Source organism: Dipodomys merriami, unplaced genomic scaffold (assembly GCF_024711535.1).
Source record: "Dipodomys merriami isolate MVZ:Mamm:240054 unplaced genomic scaffold, mDipMer1.0.p SCAF_94, whole genome shotgun sequence".
In the NCBI taxonomy this organism is placed as follows: Eukaryota; Metazoa; Chordata; class Mammalia; order Rodentia; family Heteromyidae; genus Dipodomys; species Dipodomys merriami.
The window spans coordinates 976,034-994,327 of NW_027206557.1; the positions used below are offsets into that span (position 1 = coordinate 976,034).

At 44.5% G+C, this 18,294-nt stretch overlaps 1 protein-coding gene across 7 annotated transcripts in view; it reads left to right on the plus strand.

Annotated features, from left to right (window-relative positions):
- The window catches only part of Elmo1 (engulfment and cell motility 1), a 444,820-nt gene that overhangs the window by 72,215 nt on the left and 354,311 nt on the right, over window positions 1–18,294 (plus strand). For all 7 annotated transcript variants that reach the window (XM_070014214.1, XM_070014220.1, XM_070014221.1 and 4 more), the window contains exon 3: window positions 11,820–11,967. In XM_070014214.1, coding sequence (XP_069870315.1) covers window positions 11,890–11,967 — 78 coding nt within the window. In that variant the 5' untranslated portion in view covers window positions 11,820–11,889. The remainder of the gene's footprint in view (window positions 1–11,819; window positions 11,968–18,294) is intronic.

Consider the following 18,294-nt stretch of genomic DNA (forward strand, 5'->3'; position numbering starts at 1 on the left):
CTGTTCTCATCTAGATATTTGCTGTTATCTGGATCTTTTTCAAAGGGTAGCCCTGGGCACTGCTAATATCCAAATCACCTAATATCCAAAAGGGTTTTGTCTTAAGACTTACTACACTAGACTTTGAGGGGACTCAGGTGAAAAACAAGAAGGAAGATATTTTTGTTACAGAGTTAGGGAGTGGGGTAATGTTGACCTAGTCTCTAAAGAGGAAAGAGATAAGCACAAATTAGCCAGGAGTGTATTTTGTTTGCTTTGCTGGTAGGTGTATGGTTGCACCCAAACACTAGAGGAATAAAAAAAAACAACAACAAAAAACAGTTGTCCAGCTAGGTCCTTGAAGTTCCCAGGATTCTAGCAGACAACCAAATCTTCAGAGGCTGAAGTCTCAGGTAATAGCGCGTTCTATTTGCATAGAACCCAAGCATATCCTCTAGGTCACTTACAATACTTAATACTATGTGGATTTTATGTGAACAGCTGATATATATTTAAATTTGTGGATTAAAATAATAGTTGTTTTTTTTTTAGTCTTTGCAGTCCATAGTTGGTTAAACTCATAGGTATGGAGGTGTTACCAGAAATTTAGGGCAATTAGGTTGACCTTGAGTGCCTGGCAAGATTGGAATAGTAAAGGTGATAGAGAAGGTTATTACAGGAGAAATATGGCTGAGAAAGAGAGCACATGGCACAGACGTGGCCAGGGATGGCAGCACTTCAGCCCATCTCAACCATCTTGTGTCATTTTCAGGGTTATGGAGCTTGGCCTTGAGTTAAATAGGGGAGAATTGGGGTCAATGGAGATAGCTTTTGGATTGGTGTTTCTTCTTTCTGTAGTAATGCCAGGGATTTATCTCTTCATTCTTTTGTCTTTCTTCCCCATTTTCTCATAGTCTCCACCCTCATTTCAAGATTGGGTTATCAGTTTATCTTGCCACGTGCTAGCAGTGTAGGACTCAATTCCCAGACTAGACTGCCTGCTTTTTTTTTTTTTTTTTTTTTAAATTAGTCATGGGACTTGAGCCTCTGGCCCTGGGCTCTCTCCTTGAACTCTTTTTGCTCAAGGCTAATCCAGAGCTCCATTTCCTGTTTTCTGGTGGTTAATTGGAGATAAGAGTCTCACCAGGCTTTCCTGCCTGGCTTTTGAACTTTGATCCTCAGATCTCAGCCTCCTGAGTAGGCAGGGATTACAGGTGTGAGCCACCAGCACTGGGCTTGACTGCCCAGGGCTTTTCTACTGTTGCTGGCTTTCCCCATGAGATGGTGGGTGTATCTAGAGTCAGCCTTGAGGTTCTTTTGTTTCAAGCTGTAATTAGACTACCCTGTGAGTTAGACGCCAGAAATCCCTAGGCCACAGCCTTGCCAGAGCAGCCAGCCTGGAGGGGTGGGATGTGGTCAGGCCTCCCCTCCGTCTGCTAGGAGTGCCTCAGATAAGAGAGGCCAGGTGTCCCTGTGCCAGGCTGGAAGCATGCCAGAGCCTGTGCAGAAACACTAGTAGGAATCCTGACTTACCCCATCTCCTTGGGGAGGAAGAATGTAGACCAAGTTGAGTCCAGGTTAACTCCTTGTACTCAGAGAATCTTCCTGAGAGAAAAGGGTTCTGTCAGGGCATCTTCTTAGGCCATGCCTAGCCTAGTGGCTGCCTCCAGCCACTGCAAGGCAGGACCTCCCTCCTGGATCATGCCTTTCCCTTCCTGTGCAGAAGTAGACAGTGAATCTTGAAATTCCTAGCCTACCCTCCCAGGATCTTAATCCTAACCTTTATACCCCCAATTCCTCCAACACTGAGGTTCCCCTAAACTTTTTGCACAACCCTTAAATCTCAGACAAAAACAATCTTCTATCTGAAAAGCCTTTCCTCTCATTTCCTGTGCAGTGCTATGGTGCTTGCTGTTGTGTCCCCCATTGTTACAGTCCTTAGGGTAGGTTGGATTCCTGGGCAGATGAAACTGTAGATCTGTTTCTCTGCTTTTGTTCTTCCAGGTTTCCTATGTTTTTGGTAAAAACACTAGCCCAGGCTCAGCTCTAATTACAGCTTAATGATTTCATTGTCATAACTCTACCATGAGAGTATACTATATAGGGGTGGTAGGTTTGTGGGATACCTTTTCCCACCCATTATGTGGGTCACAACAGGCACTCCTGTTAAGACAAAAGACATACTTGCAACACAAAAACAAGACTAATTTATATAGTCCATTTTTCTTTCGTAGCATAAGGGTTTGAACTGAAGACCTCATACTTACTAGATAGGTGCTCTACCCCTGAAACCACTCTGCCAGCCTCTTTTAGTTTTTGAGACAGGGTCTTGCTCTATGGCTGGACCAGTCTGGACTGTGATATTCCTGTTTGTGCTTTTTGTGTTATTGGAATGACAGTTGCTGCCAGTGTTCCCAGTTATTAGTTCAGACGGAATCTTGAAAAAAAATATATTTGGCCTAGGCTGCCTCCAACTGTTATGTCCAGCTCTCTGCCTCTTTTTTTAAAAGTTGTATTTGTATGGTTGATATAGAGAGGGTTACAGTTACATGAATGAGGCACAGTCAGTACAATTATTTTTTAACTTCTCTTTCCCTCCCATCCCCATCCATAAGCTATCCAATTCATTTTCCACATAGAATCTAGTGAGTATCAGTGTTGTATTTATTCATCCTTATGTGCCCTTCCTTCTCCTCCCAAATATAAACACACTAACAAGCAATACAAAATGAAAACAAAAAGAGCAACAATGGCAACTAAAAAGTGTCTCTTGTTTCCCTGTCTTAGAGTTTATATCATATTACTTCGTATGGTCACCTATCCATAGCTGTTAAGCAGCTAAGATTACAGGTTTGAGCTACCCTGAACTTTTAAGGGAATAAGGTTTTTTTTTTTTTTTAAGGTTTTTAAAAGGGAGCAAGAAGGCAAAGAATGACCTTTCTAGAATTTCCTAGATTTTATAATCAGCTTCAGAGGACAGGAATTCTGATTCCCGGGGGGGAGAAGGATTCTGGTTTCTGCAGCTGGCCTCCAAGGTGAGAGGGATGAGGGGAAAGGGCAGGGGAAGGTCAAAGAGACGTAGCTTCTGAGACAGTTTCTGAGGCCTTTACAGTGACCTTCAGGTCAGAGGTCTCAGCAGGCCAAACACTGAGCCCACAGGACTGACTGACTACCTTTGCTCCGCTTTTTTTTTTTTTTTTTCAAATTCTTAATTGTGATTAAGTAATTACATAATTTCCCAAATTTCACAGTATTGTGGGATAGCGATGCTTTGTTAAAGTCACAATCACATTCAAACTTTCATGGGGCAAATTGTCTATCATGGTCTATAACATTTATGAGTTCCCTTTGCTCTACTTTTACAGGTGAGGACAGAGGTCAGATGCATTATGCAACTTGTTGATAGTCTCAGAGCTCTGGCTCTAGATGTGGCAAGACCATGATGGACCCCAAGGCCAACCTCTGAGTCTGAGGAAAGCCTGGGATCCGTCAATCATTGAGAGAATGAGGCCCCAGGGACCTAACAGAGGGAACAGACGGCAGAGTTCAGTGCTGTTGTGTGCCACATGGTGTAGTGACTGTTGCCATCTGCTACCGGGAATTCTGTGTGCCCGGCCTGTCAGGTGCAAGCTGGTGATCCTCACACCTGTACTCCGAGTGCTATCCTGGCACTTCACGGCAATCTGATGCAATAATTTCCTAGGGCAGCCATTAGAGTTCTGAGTCTGCTGGAAAGAGTGGAGGAAGGAAGATTCACATATTGTTTTTTGATCAGCAGGTTTGGAAACTTTGAGAGTGCTTGGCTGTGGGATGGTAGAAAGGCTCTCTAGTGCTGGCTGTGACTGTGTGTCTGGGTTTTGAGAGAGGGAATTGGGCCCCAGCTCTGCCTCTGTGCACACATAAATCCTAGGGGACAGGGCCTGCTAGCAGGAGAGGACAAGTCACCCACTATCACAGCAGAAAGAAATTTGAAAATCTCCAAAAAGCAGAACAAGGGAGGAAGTCTGTGCATTAGTTTCTGAAATAATGAGCTTTCTAGTTGCAATGTTGATTCCTGGCTTAGAGAAGGCTCAGACACAGGGAGGGGCCCAACCCCTCAGTTTGGACTGGCTGCTGTGGGCAGAATTTCCCCAGGAGGCAAAGGAATCTGGATGCAGCCCCATTTTACCTCTGATCCACCCCACTCCATTTCTATTTCTATCTGGTGAGCTAACTCCACTGTTGGAAGAAAAGGCTGAAAGTTTCCTGGGCAAAGAATTCTGGATTAAAAAAATGCATTATTGGTTTGAATATTCCTTTACCTTTTCTTACTTTAAAAAAAAAATCTTTTGTGCCAGTATGGTGACTTGGATTCAGGGCTAGGGACCCATCCCTTAGCTTTTTTGCTTAAGGCTGGTGCTCTTGAGCCATAGCTCCACTTCTGACACTTCTGCTAGTTTATTAGAGATGAGTCTGTTAAGAGTTTTCTGTACCAGCTGGCTTCAAACCACGACCTTCAGATCTCAGCTTCTTGAGAAGCTAGGATTATAGACCTGAGCCATCAACACCCTTTGTTTTTAAGGAATGAATGATTGATTTGTTCATTTACTCACCTCCCTGTCTGGAAAATACTGATCTGTTCTCCATACCACCCATGTAAATGAATGCACCCATGTAAATGAATGAGATAGGGTATCTTTCCTCATGGAACTCACAGAGACCAGAAGGGTAAAGATGGAAAAGAGCTTTGGTGGGCCAGGATCAGGGCTCAAGAAGACAGCATCGAGCAGTTGTTTCTAGCTTCAGAGGTGAGAGGTCAGAAGCCCCTCCCAGGAACTAGTTAGCTTCTGGCTCTAGTTGGGAGATTTTTTTTTCTTTCGGTGCCAGTACCTTGGCTTGAACTCAGAGCCTGGGTGCTAGTGCTCTACCACTTGAGCCACCGCTCCATTTCCAGCTTTTTGGTGGTTAGGGATAAGAGTTTCACAGAGTTTTCTGCTTCAGCTGGTTTGAATCATGATCCTCAGATCTCAGTCTCCTGAGTAGCTAGTATTACAGGTGTGAGCCACTGGCACCTGGTGCCCAGCTTGGATAGAGTTTCTGAAACAGACCCAGAGGAGAGGAGAGGACAGGACATGTGGGGTAGAGGGAATGCTATGAACCAACCAGGGGCATGCTCAGGAAGTGATAGCCTTTGAGAAGGAAAGAGCCAATATCTGTCGCTAATTCTTAGTGGTGTCTCAGCCCCTGAAGCCCTTGGAGAATGTTTTCTGCCTGGAAGTTGGGGAACAGGGCTTTGCAGGGGGCACTTGCTCTAGCTGCCTCCACCAGCAGTGCTATAAATAGATGGTTGGTGAACTAGCGAATTTCTCTGCCAGATGTGACTCCAGCTCAGGGCTGGCACACCGTGGTGGGGATGAACTCTAGGAGGATGGCTAGCTGGTGGTTTCTTTGAGTCTGGCTGCAGACAGGCTCTGAGAGGTTTATATTCTGTGGATCCCAAGTCACCATCCACACATTTAAATCAGCAAGTGAGACACTCAGATTCCAGTGACCCTCAAATGCGAGTATTCTGCTTTTTTTCTTTTCATCATTTCTTTTTCTGCTTATCTGCACAATCAAAGCTGCATCTCATTGAGTTTTTACTGTCTTCTCAGACTTGGAAAGTTACTCAGAAGTCTTGGGCTGATTTCCTGGAAACGCAGGTGATGAGAATTCCATGCAAGACTAAGGAACATTTCTTCTTTGCCACGTTCCAGTACGTTGTAGGCCAAGACTACTTTGTAGCTGTCTTTCTGAGACACAAGGGGGCAAATAGTCTCCAGTCATCATTTCCTAAAGTGTATCCTACAAGAAACTAGTGCCCTAGAGTTTCCCAGAGAGAATGAAGAACTTCTGCAAAGATTCATTTCTGTACACATCATTACTTATAGACCCCAAGAACCCTCCCTCCCCCCTCTGCTTCCTCCCTCCTCTGCTCCCTCCCGCTCTTGTTCTGGTTCTGTGGCCTAAATTGAGGGTTTGGGTATTCCCTCTGAGCTTCTTTGGCTCAAGGCTAGTGCTCTCCCACTTGAGCCACAGCACCATTTCTGGCCTTTTCTGAGTAGTTTATTGGAGATAAGAGTCTCACGGACTTACCTGCCTGTTCTGGCTTTGAACTGCAATCCTCAGATCTCAGTCTCCTGAGTAGCTAGGATTATAGGTATGAGCCCCCAGTGCAGGCTTCTTTCTTCTTTCTTCGTCTCGTTACAGTCTTTCATCTCTGAAGCTGTAGAGTGCCCTCCTGGATCTTCTTCTGTTCTTGTCATGACTACCCTGTACCTGATAGAGACAGAGTCAGGGCTCAGCCCCATGTTGATCTCTTAGCACCGTCTAGTGTAGAGGGAGCATGGTAACTGATAATGACCTTAGTTACTTTAGAAACTAACTGTCCTGTGAGAAGGTTCTACCTCATTTCATTAACTCTAAACAGATGGCTTAATATGTATAGTAAGGTTATATACTTTTTTTTTTGGTGACACTGGGGTTTGAACTCAAAATCTTGTGCTTCCCAGGCAAGTGCTCCAACAGTTGAAGCATATCCCCAGCCCTTTTTTTGCCCTGTTTATTTTTGAGATAGGGTCTTGCTTTTTGCCTGGGTTATCCTGGAACCATGATCCTCCTAACATACTTCCCATATTGCTGGGATAATAGGCACACATCAGCATAACCAACTCTTTATTAATTGAGATGGGTATTGTGCACTTTTGCTTTCTGGGGCTGGCCTTGAACCATGATCCTGTTCAACACCATTTCAGCCTCCTGAGCAGCTAGGATTATAGACATGAGCCAAACTGCCCAGTAGGGTATAGACTCCAAATGTTAAACATGGAATATCGAAATCCAACAATGTGAGCAGGACTGTTTTAGAATTTTTCACCCAACCTCTCAGCTCCCAGGAATTTGATAGCTTACCTTAGAAGGCATCATGATTACAGTGTCTTGCCAGCTGAAATTTGCCTTCTTTTCTTTTTTTTTTTTTGACATATTTTATTGAAAAATGCTGTTCAGAGGGGTTACAGTTACATGAGCAAGGTATCGAGTACATTTCCTATTGAGCATTGTTGCCTCCTTTGTTTTCCCCCTACCATCCCCTCCCTCCCACCTCTACAACTACCCTCCCCAAAGTTGTAAAGTTCATTTTCAATATAGTGTCCTGTACATTTCATTGTTGCAGTGGGTCAAGCTGTATTCTTATTTAAGCATTTTGTTTTTTTCCCTTCCCCTCCCCAAATTAGAGAAGTGTATATACAAGATGCAGGGCACCAACATCAAATAAAATGAAAACAGGGGTTATACCAGGGGGGAGGAACATACAAGGAAACAAATCACATGGTACATTATAAATATATTAGAAGCAATAGCAAGAAAGAAAATAGATATTTGTGTCCCTATTTGGGGTTCATTTCACTAACATCATCTTATATGGTCCTATGTACATGGCTTTTGGCCTTTTCTGCTTGTCCTACACATGTAGTAGTTATTGCAAATATTTTCCCCTTGTTTTTAGTAATGCTTGTTCTTCCATCTGTATAAGAACTGTGATGCTATGTTGTCCACAGGGATTCCTGTAGCTTACGTCTAGTGGGCAGCTGACATCATCCAGGGTGTCTCATTGAGAGATGCTGCATTGGACTCAGTTTGCCCTGTGCTGGTGATGCTCATGAGATATCAATCATGAAGCAGATGCCTGCCTGGCTCTGGATATACAGTGAAAAGTGGAAGTTTCTTTAGAGGGATCCAGGAACATTAAATTACAAGAGTCAAGTGCTGCCTGCCATTGCTTGCAGGGGGAAGCCAAGGACATCTGGAGACAGGCATTCTGGCTGCAGATTTCAAAGGACATGTCCATCTCTTACAACACTGACCAAGAACTAAGCCAATGCTGGTATTTCTTCCTGAGCCTGTTGAGACCATTGACCTGGTGGCAACTCTAAGGAGGATGGCCCTGACCCTTGTGATCTGTCTAGCTGGGGATGTGGGGACCTTTGCTGCCAGGGGCCATTTATATATTTAAAACATGATTCAGGGGACACACAAAATGCTGACCATAAGCAGAAGGCCCAGGGGCAGCCTGAGCAGCATGGAAGACATTTTTGTATTTGTATATTGTGTACCAAATGATTTCTCAGAGACCTTTGATAGAGGACCCATCCCGGTTGGAGGGTTTCCTGTCCCCCAGCCTTATGTCGGGAAAGATGGCGTCTTTTGAGGCCGTTGAGGAGCAGTCAAAATGGGTGGCTGATGCCTGTTTATCCTGGCATGCATGGGTCATGATATTGTCAGCACTCGTAGTGCAATGCCCAGGGCACACGCATGTGCATGTGCATGCACACACATACACACTCACACCCTGAATTACATCCCCAGCTTTACATTGTGCCAAAAGTCATGTGTAGCTTCAGGGACTTAGGTAAAGGACTGAACAAAGAGTGGACTGGAACTTCCTATGTGCTATTTGTGCCTATGCCTTACTCCTGGCAGTGCCAGCTCAGCCTCTGTGATTGTTCTTGTGGCAGAGCTCTGTGTTCTGCTGTAAGGAGGTGTGGCTAAGGAAATCCCAAGGAAGGCAGCTTCACTTCCTGGTTCTCTCAATGGTGGCTTTGTGCATTCCTGGCCTCTTCCACTCCTTGGGAGACCCAGAAAAGCACCCAGTCATCATCACCACACCGGTTCAGCGGGTTTCCTTACCTGTCTAGGTGAAATGAAACCAGCTAAGAGAGTAAATGAACAATTGTGGGCTTTGATTCCAGGAAAGTTAGATGACCTATTTTGGTGTAATTTTAATGTTGTCTGTCCATTTGGGGGGAAGATGCTCAAAGTACATTTTGATTTCTGTTATTGGTCCTTTTGACCACTCTCAGGATCACTTTGCACGGCCTTCAAACAGTTCACATCCAATTACAGCCCAGTTTTTGGTCTAGGGGTGTTATTGAATTGGAATCAGTAGTCTGGCTAGAATCTATTTTTTTTTTCTGAAAGTGCTCAGGTATTTTAGCAGGATGCTGCCTCTGCAGCAGAAGCCGGGTCTTTTGCTTGTATACCGCAGGGGAGACAAAACAGTTCCTACTGCTGGGTAGTCAGGTTTGGGGGATTATGAACAAAACAGCAGTTAGTGTTGCTAGGGCTAATCATTTCTTGAGAATACCATCCTAGGAAATGAAAGCTACTAAACAGAATGCAAACCTGGACGGCTTTTGGTACAGTTTGCCAAAGGCCCTCTGGAAATGTGTGCAGACATGAACTTCCTTTTGCAGAAGTCACTAAGAGCCACTGGAGCATATAGTAGTGTCTAGAGGTTCAGGAGTTGGTGAACCAGCCACTCTCTTAATGTATCATTGTATTATTCTTGACCTGCCTTGCCTGGCCTCTGCACGCACCTATTTCAGGGACGTGCCAGATGTGTTCCTGCCTGAGGGCCTTGGCACATGTTCTTCCCTTGTCTAGAAACATGATTTGTCCAGATCTCCACAGGGCCTACTTCTTTGCCTCACCTAGGTTTTTACTCAAATGCTACCTTCTCTGTGAAACTCCCTGAGTTTTCTGTTCACAACTGCATTCCTCTTGTCCACTGCCTCCCCACATCTTCTCTGCCATCCCAGCCACTGAGCAGGGCTGGGCTGCAGCCTCCTTCCATGCTATGTTCTTCTCCATGCCCCTTTTTGCCATGAAATGCCGTGGTCTACTGTTCTGCTGTCCGCACAGAGAACAGGCCTGGCGCCCAGTAATTATTTGTGGAATGAGGGATGGCTGCTGTTCGATGGACCTCCCCTTTCTGGTGATCATGGATTAGCTCACAGCAATCTTCGCTGGCCATCCTGGGCTGGGGCAATGTAGCTTTGTTTTGGTTCATTTCCTTTCCTTGTCTGCTCAGCTTAGGTTGGTCATTTATGTCTGTGTAGATGTCACTCAGCTGCTGTGCCCGCTGTCATCTCAGTGATATCCAGCTGCCCTGCAGATCTGGGACAGAAACTGTTGAGGCTTACCGTGGTCTTATAGAGAGCCTTGTGTACAGGTTTGGTTAAAATCTTCATATAGCAATCAATTTCCAAAAAGTAGCCTTAAGACCTCCATAGAAAAGGCCAAAGATTTGGACAGTTCACAGGGAAGCATACTTAAGGCTTTTCTTCCATCTGTCCAGTCTCACACACAATAAGGCAAACATGAGTTGAAAGAACAAGAGATCCATGATCTTCAGCCTGACAGTGGTCTCCCTCCATCTGTTGGTGAGGTTGAATGCATGCATGTAAGCTACTCTATTCATTGTTGGAGGGAGTATAAATTGCTAGAAACATCCTTAGAGGGACATTGGGAAATGATGATCAGAAGTTAAAAATGGTTACATGTGATAGCTCATGCCTGTAATCCTAGCTATGCTGGAGTTTGTGATTAGGAGAATCAGATCCAGGGCAGCCTAGGAAAACAAAAACATTCACAAGACCCCATCTCAATGGAAGAAGGGTTGGGTGTGGTGGTATGCGCTCCTCATCCAAACTACAATGGGAAGCCTAAAATAGGAGGATTGCTGTCCAGGCACAGGATCCGGCAAAAGGTGAAACACAATCTCAAAATAAGAAGTGCAGAAACAAAATGTAAGGAAGGACTGGAGGCATGGCTCAGTGTGGTGGAGTGGATTGCTAATGATTGCAATCCCTGAGTTCAATTTAAAAACATAATAATAATAGTAGTTAAAACTGTACATATTTTTTCCACTCAGTGGTTTTACTTTGGGACTAGATTACACGGACACATTTTTACATGTGCCAAGTTACATATATGTGAGTTTGTGCACTACCATCTTGTTTAAAATGTTGATAGGAGAGAAGAAAAGAGAACCCCAGAACCACCCCAGCAGTGCTGAGATTCATGTGAGCTGTCTCCATGCTAGAGTTGCTGTATGGCAATCAAGGATGCCAAGATTCTCCTTCTGAAGTAGTGCACGAAGATTTAGAATCTGTAGTGAAAATACAAAGTAGAGAGTAAAGGCAGGGGAAATGTAATAATGTTTTGTTGTCTCTCCCAAGACCTTTCTAGAAGGCTGCATAAAGAATGAGCAGCTTTGATTAGCAGGAAAGTGGAAGGCAGGGGCATGAAGTGGCTGGTGGCTAGGAGTGTCACACTGAGGGAAAGGACACTGTGTTGTGCATCTATACACACAGTCACATGACTTTCATCAATTAAAGCTAAAGAAGTTGGCAGGCAATGGAGGATGAGGCCAGCTTCTTTGTGCAAGCAACACTAGCCTGTGCAAATCCAAGGTCTCTGCGGAATGCTGTTCCAGCCACATGAGTGCATTTTCCCCTCCTTGGAAGATGCCATTTGTGTGACTGGCCTTTGGAGCCTCTGTGTGTGTGTGTAAACTCCTGGGTATTTTTCCTTCCTCCTGACATCCTGGTTGCTGTAGTTTAGAGATCTATTTGTGATGCACAGAAAATTGCTTTAAATAACAATGGCTTCCTGGCCATGATTTCCTGGGCTGTCCATCCCTCTGGAAAGTGTGGGGTGGGTATTCATATGTATGACTGGACAGACAGAGCAGGCTGTGGGACTCAGAGTCTGGGCCCCACTGCTAAGAGGTCACTTTCTATGCACAATCCCCATTCTCAGGGCAGCATGTCCTGGAGACCTGGACTCAAGGCATTCCCCCTCACTCCCTTCCTTGTCCCATCTTGGAGAGCCTGTGCTGCTATGGGTTGTGCCCCTGTGGGCAATAAGAGCAGCAGTTTCTTATGCCTAAACCAGGGGTGAAAACAGGAAGTGACGAAGCAGAACCCGCCCTGTCTTTACGCCCAGCAACTTCTCTTTCTCTTTGTCGTCCTCATTAGGTGTGGACACGTGGGGCCCTGGCCGGCGGATCCCCAGTGCCGCGGGCTGTGGATATTTTGGGGTCTGACCATGCCGCCACCGGCAGACATCGTAAAGGTGGCCATAGAATGGCCCGGCGCCTACCCCAAACTCATGGAAATCGATCAGGTTAGTGACCCAGACACAGTTGGGGCGTGTGCTTCCTTCCTGTGTGGGAATGTTTCCCCTTTCTGACTCTGGCTGTGTTGACAGCACTATAAGATAGCAGCTACAGCGTTTAGTCCCTTTTCTGGCGTTTGCAGAGAGCTGTGGATGGGTTTGTCCATTCTTCCCACTTCTACTGGGTGGTGGCTCAGGGCTGTGTCTGCAGCCGCGAGCAGTGGAACGCGGAATGGTGGATGTGGACCCTGCCTTGCAGTGACTGGGGAATATATATATATATATACAAATAAATGTTCATTGCCTGACTCTTTAAACTAATTTTTTTTGTGCCAGTAGTATGGCTTGAATCAGGGCCTTGCACTTTTACTTGGTCCCTTTGCCTTCCTCAAGGCTGCCACTCTACCACTTAAGTCATACTTCTGGCTTTTTGCAGGTTAATTGGAAATAAGAGTCTCCCAAACTTTCCTGTCTGGGCTGGCTTTGAACCATAATCCTCAGATCTCAGCCTCTTGAGTAGCTAGAATTTACAAGCATGAAGCACTAGTCCAATTTAATCATTCTTCACTTGTTGGAGAAGCAGCCAAATGAGCACATCGCTACTTGTTTATATTAACAGCTTTACAATGAGATTAACATTGAGGGACTCCAGTCTTGGATCCCAGCCAATTGTAATTTTATTACTAGTGTAAAATTTACTATGTGTTTGTCTAGCGGGTTGTTCTGTGTGCATGGGACGTTCAGGAAACGTTTACTGAATGAAAAGTATCCTAAAGGTTTGTGAGAGACGGTTGAGCTGTGAGAGATCCTTTGGCTTGAGTGGTGCGAGATGGTCATGTGATCTGGTTCTCAGTCACTGTGGGTGACAGATGGTCTCAGAAGCTTAGCTTTGCCCTCCCTGGGGTATGCTGTGGGGAATGAGGGAAAGAAAGAGAGGTTGAGATTTAATATCCACTCACAGGTTTCAAAAAGCCTCTAATGTAAGATTCTAGATGGTTTTCTTCATTTTCCCAATTTGAATACCATGGTAACTCTATTCTTTATGGTCGCAATGCTGCTTCAAAATTCCATGGTATTTTCTTCCTGGGTATATTATCTGGTTGAATGCAGAAATCATATAGCAGGGTGAGAATTCAAAGGAAGCACTAAACGATACAGGGCAATTTCTGGAGCTTACCCCTGAATGTAAGGAAAGGTATATCTCTGGGGAGGGGGGCAAAGGGAAGGGGGCGGCGTGTTGTTGGCAAAGAGATGTCATCAGCACACCAATATCACTTTATTTTTTAAAAATTTTTTATTAAATTTTGGTTTTTTTGTTGGTTGAGGGGCTTGAACCCAGGGCCTGGGTGCTTTCCCTGTGCTCTTTTGCTCAAGGCTAGCACTGTACCAGTTTGAGCCACAGTACCACTTCTGGTTTTCTGGTGGTTAATTGAGTAGCAAGGATTACAGGGTGCCACCATTACCTGGCCAACATCACTTTAATTGATTTTCTCAAGTGAGTTTTTTCTTTTTCTTCTAAATTTTCCTACAGTCTACCATTCCATCCAGGGTTATAGGCTATGCTTATTGTCATGACTCTCTGGTCTCCAGTCATTGGGAACAACCCCTTAGTCTTCCTTTACTGTTAGTGACATCTTTGTAGAATATATGACAACTATATTATGGAAAATAGTTTGAGATTTTCTGACCTATTCCGCCCATTAGTTTTGGGCTTTGCATTTTGGGCAGAAATACCAGAGAGATGATCGATGTCTTGTCCTTCGCAGTGCATCCTATCAGGAGGTCTGTGATGCTCCCTCCTCTCCTTCTCGGTGATTATTCTAGCTTTACAGAATGAGAATATTGAATTTTAGAAAAGGCAGAATTAGTTCTGGAGTGACAGGCTAGGCCATAACCCCAGGGAACTGTCTTTAGACTCAAGTTAGAAGCAGTCAGCTAAATTGCAGGCCATAGGAAGCACCCTCATTGAGATTGAGGAGCTCAGACTCCCAGTGCCCTGCAATGACTCAAGTATGGCAGTGTGGGTGGCAGGTGCTATTTCATACTGGAGGGAGACCTGGGCACAGCAACTGGAAGAACAATCCACGTCTTCCACGTGCACCCAAGTGTTGAACCAATGGTTGTTCCTCGGGTAGTCTGCTACTGTTTGGTCAGGAGCAGGAAATTTATCTCTCTCCCTCCCATCGTTTTGCTTCTTTTTAACCTGGGTAGGTAGATGCTGTTTCACGAAGAGCCATTTTTAGAGGGTGAATTCGACACTGCTGTGCTGTGTTCTGTGGGATCATCTATGTCCCTCCATTGATTCCAGATTACATGTTGAGTGTGTACAAGAATCACTCGGGGTCTACATCGAGTGTCTGGTCTTCCTTCTGCAGGGGTCTTCCCTCTGGCAGCGTGGGGTTGGGTAGTGGGGGATGGCTTAATGCCATTTGTGATAAGCACCAGAAGGATGTGATGCAGGGGTTCTGATAGCTTGAGAAATGGTTGTAGACATTTAATTGTTTACAGAACACGGAGGGTCTCCCTTGGTGTTAATGAGTTAGTGGGAGAAGTTTCTTCCTTGATGATTATCAGCTCCCTCAACCTGTTGTGTTCCAAGGAGACTTCTGATCAGCCCACAGTGGACTCACATGTAACTTCCCATCTTTGTAAGTTTGAAGATGACAGTTGTGTGTTTGCTGTCAGGAGGAAAAGTCCCTTGGAGTTTTTAACCAATAGACTTTGCGGTACACTGTCAAAGTCTGTGCAAGGAGCTGTGTCAGCCATATTAGCTAGCTTCTTCGTGGCCTCTGCTCTGGCTGATGTTGGCTTTCCACCTCAAGAGGCCACGTGAGGCTAATAAGATGGGTGCTTCTCTGGATACACAGAAGGTATAAGCCTCATGTACCCTTGCATTTCTCAGTCCAGGGCCCAGAACTCTGTGCAGGGAGGTGAACCACATTAAAAGGCGCTTGGGACTCAACAGCATAGTATGGGCTATAGCGATGATGATGAATCTTCATGTTTGTTCTTCTAGTCATTATAATCAGGTACTTGAGGTTGCATATTTGAAAGCAGCAGACATCCAGGCTTCCCCGTGCCTCTTCAGGAAGACTCTACTCTGTGCCTACTCACCTTCTAAATTTAGGAGCCCAGAGGTCCATCCCACAGCTATGGAGGTTAGTTTCTACCTCCACGTGACCTTGGGTGACATCTTCCTAGATTTTCTCTGCCCCTCTGCTTCTCTATGCAGTCAGGTGTAATGTGATTCCACCACTGAGGTCTTCCTTTATTATATCTGCTGATGCTCTAATTGATCAGGGTGGAGGGACACAGAAAGAACTTACAAAATCAAGTGCTAAGTTTCCTCAAGGAGAGAACTTTGAAAGACAGGGAACGATACCCATATAAGCGGGAAATGATGAACACAAAGCATTCCAGTGTAAATGGAGAATATGTGCACCTGGAAAGAACTAATTAGAAATCTCAAAAGTGAAAACTCTGCAGAAAAATAATTATTTAACAATACCTAACCATTTAAAAATATGTAACAATTTAACATAATAACAATTATTAAAAATCAATAAGGCACTTCATCATGAAGTGGATTTAGCCAAGGAGAGAATTGGAATTTTGGAGACTGTGAGTAAGAAATTGACCCAGAACATCACTGAGAGATAAAGGAATGAAAACTGTGAAAGCCAAACTGGGCTGAAGAGGAAAAGTTGAGAAGACTCAACCTGCTTTTCATTGCAGCTCCGTTAATTAAGAAGTGAATCCGTGAAAGCAAGGCAGTATTTAAATAGGCGATATTTAAATGTTTATATAGAATGGGGTGCTGAGGAGAAGATTTTCTTATGGTTAGCCGTGTTGAAAACATATCCAACTGTGTTATTTACCATCCAAAAGCCTGTGATAAGCTGGATGCATGGCTCAGCAGGCTTCACACTTTGCTAAGTTCAGAACTCAGCACTGCAAGTTCCAATCTCAGTACCAATAAATGAATGAATGAATGAATGAGGCACTTTGCCTATGTGTTGCTTCTAGTTTGCTTTTACAGCCACTCATTTCTATGACATTGTTAGCTCCTCTGTATCCCATGTGACCTTCCATTCAGTTAAGTCTTTGTGTTTGCTGCTCTTAAATACTTCACACAATCCAATTACCATCTGCTTTCCTCACTAGCCACAGGGAGAATAAGGAAGAAAGTTTAGAGCATGGCCTCAGATTTAAGCAGCAAAACTGGAAACGAACAGAACAGGGAGGATGAGGAAGACATAGCGTTCATTCCAGGTTGAAGTTCTGGCAAAGAAGAAGATGAAGAAGACAAGGTGAGAAGTCAGCGTGATTTGAGATGGAGTTTACAAGTGGATACGCATTCACCTTGAAGTGGCCCAGGCCCCAAAGGACCACAGAAGAGTGGCATTGGGGGGATTTTGGTATTTGAAGTAAAACAAGCAGGAGAGGAGGGAAGACCTTTGACTTCCAGAGTAGGTGGTGTGAGAAGTTTAGTGTTCACTTAGGAGTTCATCATGATTTATACAAATCATGGGTGAGAAAAGGTCATCTACGATTACCATAGTCATGCACATTGAACTTTAGATATTGTTTGTGAGGAGCTTAGCAAGCCTGGATCAGTGGCTACTGCTGGAATCTCAGCTACCCTGATACAGATATAGGAGTATTACAGTTACAGTTTGGGCATCTAGTTAATAAGACCCTCATCTCAACAAATAAGTCCAGGCTTGTTGTTGTACACTTGTGATCTTAGCAACTTGGGGAACCATACATATTAGGATTGTGATCTGAGGCCATCCCCATACAACAATGTGAGATCTGAAAAATAATTAAAATGAAAAATAGACGATTGGTATTGGACTGTGGTTTAAGTGGTAAAGTACCTGCCTAGCAAGTACAAAGGTGTGAGTTCAAACTGGAGTACTGTAAAAACAAACCTCTGTACTTACCTTTGTGCTGGAGTCTGGAGTAGCAGCGTCCTTCCTCTCAGGTGCGACCTCTGGGCATCTGGGCTTTTTGCTCCTGCTGCAACTACTCTAAATTTGGTTGGAGTTCAAGAGCCAGAATTGTAGAATTACATGAATCTTGGTTCAGATTCTTTGTCACCTATGCAATGAGTCATGGAGCACATCAAGAAACACCTCAGGAGCTTCCTACAGTCTTCTCAGTAATACAGCACACACAGCACTGAGAATGTTCAAGGTATAGTTTATTCAAAACCTGTAGCTACCAGCATTGGTATTTTTTTTTTCGGAAGGGTCGGTTGAGTGGTGATAGGTAATGCCAAATATGATTGAGCTGGCACACACACACACACACACACACACACACACACACACACACACACACACACACACACACACACACACACACACACACACACACACACACACACACACACACACACACACACACACACACACACACGAGTATGATTGAAGCTTGGGAGAGTTTGGGGAAGGGTGAGGTTGTGCCATTGTTAGAATAGGTCCTTTCCTACAAAGCATGCCTGGTTATTCTTCAGGGCTGGGGCTCTGGCTCTGCTTGCCTTGCCACTGTCTCCTTTTAGGGACATTTGTTTGAAGCCTTTGTCCCTTCATACCTGCAGGTGGCTGTTAGGCATCAAGGAGCTGAATTTAGTGCCTCCACTTACAAACCTAGACCCACTAGATAGTGAAAAGAGATGAGGAAAGAGAAACGATGAATGATAAATGAGAAAGCACTTATTTTATGAGACTGACGCACTGCCTACTGAGCTAAGGAGGCAGATGCTTAAAATGAAAAGCATGATTTTTCTTCTTAGGGGAGCGGGAGGAGGTGGTGTTGGGATGCTGGGAATTGAACCCAGGGCCTCACATATGCTAAGTGTCCGCTCTACTACAGAGCCACGTCCCCAGTCCCAAGCACTTATTTTAAAAAATATTATTATGATAATTATTGTTTGTTGTTGTACTGGAGTTTGAAACCAAGGCTTCATACTTGCTAAGCAGGCTCTCTACCACAGGAGTCATGCCTCTAGCCTTTTACTCTGGTTAGTTTTGAGATAAGATTTTATTTCTTCCTGAGCTGGTCTCTGATCTGTGATCCTCCTATATTCATATTTTCTTCCCTAGCTGAAATGACAAGTGTGCATCACTGTACCCAGCTTTTTGTTTTCTGTGGAGATGGAGTCTTTGGGGCTTTTTACAAAGGCCACTCTGGAAATCCAGTCCTCCCAGTATCAAGGATTACAGGTGTACATCTGTTCCCGGCTTGAACTCACTTTTTATTATGCCCTCTTCACCAGTTCATCTCAGTATTCTTTTCACTGATGTCTTACATCCAGTGTCAGCTTCTTAG